This window comes from Sinocyclocheilus anshuiensis, unplaced genomic scaffold (assembly GCF_001515605.1).
Source record: "Sinocyclocheilus anshuiensis isolate Anshui unplaced genomic scaffold, SAMN03320099.WGS_v1.1 scaffold2046, whole genome shotgun sequence".
NCBI classification, from domain to species: Eukaryota; Metazoa; Chordata; class Actinopteri; order Cypriniformes; family Cyprinidae; genus Sinocyclocheilus; species Sinocyclocheilus anshuiensis.
Window position 1 is genome coordinate 88,441 of NW_015542491.1, and position 6,524 is coordinate 94,964.

A 6,524-nucleotide genomic window follows, 5' to 3' on the forward strand; every position below is an offset into this window, starting at 1 on the left:
AAGCCTTGTGCAGATCTACAATCTTGTCTCTGACATCCTTTGACTACTCTTTGGTCTTGCCCATGGTGGTGGGAGAGGTTGGAATGGAAGATACAGATTGTGTGGACAGGTGTCTTATACACCTAACGAGCTGACATTAGGAGTAACTTCTTAAAGTGGCAGGACTAATCTATGTTCCACATGGGCACAAAACCAATCTGTGGGAGCCAGAATTCTTGTTGATTGGTAGCGGATGAAATATTGATTTGCATTTCAGTGAGTGAAATAAGTCTCTAACCTTTATATAATATGTTTTTTCTGGATTTTTTGGTTGATATTCTGTCTCTATCCATTCAAACAAACCTACCATAAAAATTACAGACCCTTCATTTCTTTGTAAGCAGGCAAACTTACAAAATCAGCAGGGGATCAAATAAATATTTTCCCCACTGTATATCTTGGATGGCCTGGGTGGGTAAATTTTCAGAAAAGTTTCATTTTTGGTTGAATTATTCCTTCAATCTGTTGTATAAAATGCTATAAATATGTAATATAATAAATATGACGTGATTTGAGTGGAGTGCTGAAGTGCAGACATGATGTAAACATGTCCAAGTCGATATGATCAGATGCTCGAATGCTGCTTTTTTTCCCCCCATTGCTGTCATTTCTGTTGTGTGTTTATTTTTATTATTGAGAGGAAGCATGCAGTACATATTTACATATTCATCTAAATGCCACTTTCAAGCAGCGTGGGCAGCACTGGGACGTTTGCTAAAAGTATACTGCTGCTGCTCAGGTATTTCAAACTTCTTTTTACCCCTAAGCGAAGAATAAAAAAAGAACTTCGCCATGAGTATATCGGGGCCCTTAAACTTGAATACATTACAGATTTCACACAAGAAAGAAAAACACAGACCTACCATTTTTTTGTTTCATGGATTTGGATCTTCTTGGTGAATTTGGATTCTGTGCAGAAAGAAAAGAGGCAACAAACATTAGCCTGCAGTCAGGATATGAAAATGAAACAAAAAGACATGGTTATGGAAAAGGCAGGTACACTATGCTACAGTCCAGCACTTATTAGACAGCTAATGTATGAACAAAACATTTTTGTTGACAGGAATTGTGGATAAGAATTCTACATCCTTTAATAAACTAATTCTATAACTAGTTTGCAACAGATCCTGTGGCTACAAATCTGAGAGGCCATCTAAGAGCAAACAGAACATCTGTAATAGTAAAAAAAAAAACTTACCAAGTGCACAGGTTGTTTCAAAGAATGTAAAAATACCTTATCTGACTTTCTCTTCTTGGCTGGAAAGCAAAATATGAAATATTAAAATTATACAAAACACAGATACATTAATAAATAATTGCAGTTACTATTTATGCAGTGAAATCCCTTGAGTGGTTTAGTGATTAAATCTACACTATTGCAAAGAAAGGTGATATATAACAGACTCACCTTTCTTTTCTGCCCCATAAGACCAGTCATTGTCATTGACATCATCATTGTCCTCTTGATCGCTCTCTGATTTGTTTGTGTTGTTGCCACTCACAAGTCTAAATATGCATTTATATATAAACACACGCATTACCATCACACGTTCCAAAAAAGCAGTCACATGACCAGTATTATCAAAAACTGATTCCAGACATTCAGGCAAGCACCAACCCTTCATGAACGTTTGCCTGGAGTTCAGGTGACATCTATATTAAAGTTTTCTTCTGGGAACGTTCAATTATAATAATACCTTCGGTTGGCAATGCGACTGCTGTTGCGGCCCATGCCGAGGCATTTCTCCAGGTGAGGAGCAAACCGTGAGGCAGCGATGCTCCGGCTGCAGTTAGGACACACGCACTCTTTGTTTTTCCACTGGTTGTACACTTGCCCAAAAATATCTACTCCAGGTTGGTCCACGATTTCTACCAAAGACAGTAGAAACAAGAGTTTTGGGTTAAATTAGTTTTAAGTTTTGAGTCAATTGAGACATGCACTTGGGACTGCACATACGCATTGACTGGACCAATATGAAATATTTACTTTTAAACACTATTTGATCATAAGAAACAATGTTTATGGGTTAGTTCGTGTCAAATTTTGTTGCTGATTTGAAATGTGCTATTTAAATGTGAGTTTGGCAAGCTGTTTTGAGATTTCAGTATTTCCCTACTCAAGTACACAGGAGTTGGTCTTGAATACCCGAAATTGCTGCCATTACAAATATGGCCTTTCCTTGAAAAGGACTTCAGACATCTTGGATTATAGTGCAAATGTCATGAAGATTGCTTTTATGGCCTTTTTTGTGATTTTTAGAGCTTGAGGGTGCTTTCCCATTTGGGGAAATTTCTTTTCATTTCTTCCAGTCTCCCTGCCCCCGCTGGATTGTGTATTTTGTTTTTATTCTTAATCACGGTACTTTTCACCAAATTTCACCAAAATGTTGCTGTGATCGCACCTTAATATAAAAAGATCCTGCTGTAAAATCATTATAAAAATGAACATCTTACACTCTTTTGGTGAAATGACCACACATGACTTTAGTCATATCAGTGAAAATGGACAGGAAAAGAATCAAATTTTAATTACAAAACTGGACTAAATACTAGTTCACACAAAGGATGATAAAGATATATATACAGGGCTCACAAAATCGCTAGCCCGACATCCAGGGGCTATTGTGTTTTCCAGTCGGGCTACCAAAACGTATCACCACTCTGCCTGACAGGCTATCCTAAATGCAGATCTCCCGCGGGTCCTTAAAAACTCCTAAAGTGAGTTGTATCAAACTTAAGGCCATAAAAAGTTTTAAATACGTTAAATGGTATAAGAAATGTCTTAATTAGAATTTCAAGAGGTCTTACAGTTGGGGACGGAAAGACAAGAGTCGCGATCGAGCCGCAACCTCCCGCTCTCTCTCGTGAAGCCAACACGGAAGTGACTTAAACTGTAATTCGTCAACTGGCCGCTAGAGGCTGGCTGCAAAAGGGAGTCAATCCCATAGACTCCCCATGTTAAAATGCCCAATTTTACAGCAGAAAAAAACGTTTACAGCCTGGTTCAAAAAGTGGTTTTGGTCTATATAGCTAATTTTGCCCTTCATGACAACTGTGAGGGGGGTGAATTTTTTTATAACTCATCCGTTTAAATTATATTAAGCCTTAAAGTTCTGCATAATTAAGGGCGTGGCCACTTGAGTGACAGGTGGATTGCCGCTGCTGTCACCACCGTCGAGCTAGGTGGGCGTGGTTTCAGTAGCCAACTCCCGCCTCTTTGCCCATTTTCGATTATCCGGGAGTGATGCGCTGCCAAGATGGCGACGGCTGGCTCCGCCTACTTTACGTCACGGACACTACGTCCATGTTTTTATACAGTCTATGGTCGCGATACGGCTGGATTAAACTTAAAAAGGCAATGATGTCATTGAATAAATATAAGCGCTGCACGTTTCAAGTCAAAACGCTGTTCGGATGTCTTTATTTAAATGTATCTGAAGGGAACCGACTGTCCTCAGAAAAGTGTAGGTGGCATTTTAATTTTATTTTACCTATAATTCCTGATAAAGCAGCGTTTATGAGCGCGGAGCTGCTTTGTCTACAGTTTGTCTACAGCCGTTACTGGGGAAACCGCATTATTTCAGCGCTCCTAAAGCGCCACCTCGAGGCAGTTTCAGCGCTCCTAAAGCGCCACCTCGTGGCAGAGAATGAATTTGCATTTCCAATAAGCCTTTCTTGCTGTTTTATGGTCAGATCAATGCAAATATCAACTGGTGTTTTTATGCAGCAAACACATGGAGTTGTAAATGAGAAAGAAGTTAATGTGCCTTCTAAAAATCTAAACAATTAAGACAGTAATATTTATGCGTTTTAAATTAACATAATTTATATGCTTGATTTATCCCTTTTCATAAAAATGGTCTCAAGGCTGAAATGTTGTTATGTTTTTAAGTTGTCAATTTAATAGTAGTTTAACTTTGAAATGAATTGTTTGAAAACCTTGTTTGAAGGTTTTTTTTTTTTTTTTTTTTTTTTAAAGGTCTTTTTTTATTTGGGCTAGTTAAATTCATTTTCGGGCTACCAAAATCTGAAGAGTACCTGCCCGAAGGGATTTTGACATTTTGCGAGCCCTGATATAGTTTTAAAAATAATTATAAATCTTAAAGAATAGCAAAGTCCATATTGTTGGAATGAATTCAAGAGCTCAAGCATTTAAAGTGGCATACAACATAATTGCAGCACATGCTTATAATAAACAGAATGTTATCATGCCTTTATGTGAATGCTAATAGCTATTGTTATAGTTATCGTTCTTAGTGTGAAGGGCATTAGGTCCCAGAATGCCAGTACAATGCCTTATTTGAGAAACATGCGAGACTCTCACCAAAGTCCTTCATACTCTCCTGGTCTGTATCATCCAGGAAAAAGTATCCCTGTTTGACAGCCCTGTGAACCTCAAAACAAAGCCCCAAACAGGCGTCCTCCACCAGGTCAGACAGGATCTCTTGAGCAAAGCCCTGTGGGAGAAAGCGCAACACATGCATGTATTAATGCACTTGAATCACACTGTAACCTTCAGAAGAGTACACATCACATTCGCATTGCGCTCAGTGGACACATCAGCTGGGAAAACCAATGAAATGAGTGTGCAATGTATACCATGAGACAGGCTTCGTGACGCAGAGGTGAAACACCCACATGTGTTTGTTTATTCAACACACATCTAATTATGCAGAATATAACATATGAAAAACAAAGGCGTACCCACTCACCTCCATCTTACTGTTGTCCATACTGGACAGAGACACGTCCTCCATTTTCATTTGCAAAAGCTCCAGGAGAAAGCACTGCTGTCTACATGCTGTAGTGCAGCAGTCAGGAGCTGAGGAGAGGCTGAAACAACAACAACCCAAACAAAGGAAGACAAATACAGACACAGGCAGGGCATGAGACAGCAATACATGATCCGTCTGCCTTTATAAAGTCATACAAAACGAAAAGTCCTGACCATGTAGCTCTGCATTTGCTTGAATAATCGAATTTATCAACGATACTAGCAACTGCTGAAGAATCAATGATACGTTATTGCATTGCCTTGAATAGCAGGCGTTTACACTGCAGACTGCAAACACGCGACTATCGCATTGATAAAGACTGTTTCATATTAACAGCTGTAAGAAACATCATATATTTTAATCAAACAGATCGATTTATCACAATAACATGTACATCCCGTCTCGCCTACAGACTGAAATAATAGGTTCCGTTCAGTAGCTTAGACACAGATCAACTAAAATGCTTTAATGGCATAACAAAATAAACGACAAGATATGTTATGAAGCATGATTGATGCAAAAACTGTATTAATACGAGGACGTTCACAAGGTGGATTCAACAATACAGGCTGCAGTGACTGAATTGAATTTGAATCGTAAGAGGTTATACTTAAAAATAAAGACGCCTGCGAAAATTCCTACACATAATTACTTCGGCGTGATTTATATCGTTGATCTGCATTATATGGACATAACTGTCACTCACCAGCTCTGGAATGGAGGCTGTTGCTGTTGTCGGTCTGTTCACTACACTGACTGAGGCTGCTCATCTGTTCAAATCAATCATCAAATCTGATAGGAATCTACGAGTTCTCTGTCCCATTAATGGTTTGCGCGTGAAAGGTAACGCACACAAAAGGTCCGAAGAGACATTTCCCTTAAAGTATTTCCTCACAGACAAAAACAAAGTTCCACATTCAGATTTCAATCTCTTATCCCCGTCTGTAGACTTCCATTTCCCTTCACCCAGACCTGACCAATCGATCCTGGCTGGTCTGACTCTGAACGCCTCACCGCTGAATCGCCTAGCCAGGTCTGATAGAAGAAAAAAGTGTTCACTAAACGGAGTTCCAGGTGTATATGATTTGTAATTTGCTAAATATTCGCAATTTTGATTCACTATTAGACAATAAAACTTAGAAAAACACAAATAAAAATATTTTAAATGAAACCGGAGAGATTTGTGTCCCTCCATTAAAAGGCCATTCCACCAAAATTTGACACCAAAAAGTTCATAAAGACATTGTAAAAGTAATCCATATGAATCGAGCAGTTTAATCCTAGTCTCAAGAAGACACTATCACTTTATATGATAAGCAGATTTAATTTAGACTTAATTACATATAAACATCTCAAACATGCCAACCTTAAGGCCAATTCACTGAGGATTCATTTTTTTACGTTGTCATTTAAAATCAAGATCATTGAAAATAATTACATTTGGAGATTTGTTTTTGCTTTGAAGTGCATTTATGTCTTATTTACTTCTTATTTGCGTGCTTATTTGTTTATTAATTTTTGCTCATGTATGTATACATTTTTAGATTTTTTAATGAGCATTTTGTATTTGCTTTTTTTTTTTAAAGGTTTCTTTGTATTAGATTTATTTCTTTGATTTGTTTATTTATTAAAAAAACATGAGGATTTGAACTGCTTCGCTGATTGAAATCAATTTTTTTAGTGATTTGCTAATGTTTATTTATTTATTGA

The 6,524-nt window shown here is 37.8% G+C and overlaps 1 protein-coding gene across 2 annotated transcripts in view; it reads right to left on the bottom strand.

Annotated features, from left to right (window-relative positions):
• Positions 1-5,818, bottom strand: part of LOC107694074 (ataxin-7-like protein 3) — a 10,182-nt gene extending 4,364 nt beyond the window's left edge. For both annotated transcript variants that reach the window (XM_016493666.1, XM_016493667.1), the window contains exons 1-7: positions 5,521-5,818; positions 4,752-4,861; positions 4,364-4,496; positions 1,737-1,908; positions 1,448-1,545; positions 1,274-1,296; positions 903-948 (exon numbers count right to left, since the gene is read on the bottom strand). In XM_016493666.1, coding sequence (XP_016349152.1) covers positions 903-948; positions 1,274-1,296; positions 1,448-1,545; positions 1,737-1,908; positions 4,364-4,496; positions 4,752-4,861; positions 5,521-5,584 — 646 coding nt within the window. In that variant the 5' untranslated portion in view covers positions 5,585-5,818. The remainder of the gene's footprint in view (positions 1-902; positions 949-1,273; positions 1,297-1,447; positions 1,546-1,736; positions 1,909-4,363; positions 4,497-4,751; positions 4,862-5,520) is intronic.
• Between the last annotated feature and the right edge of the window lie 706 nt (positions 5,819-6,524).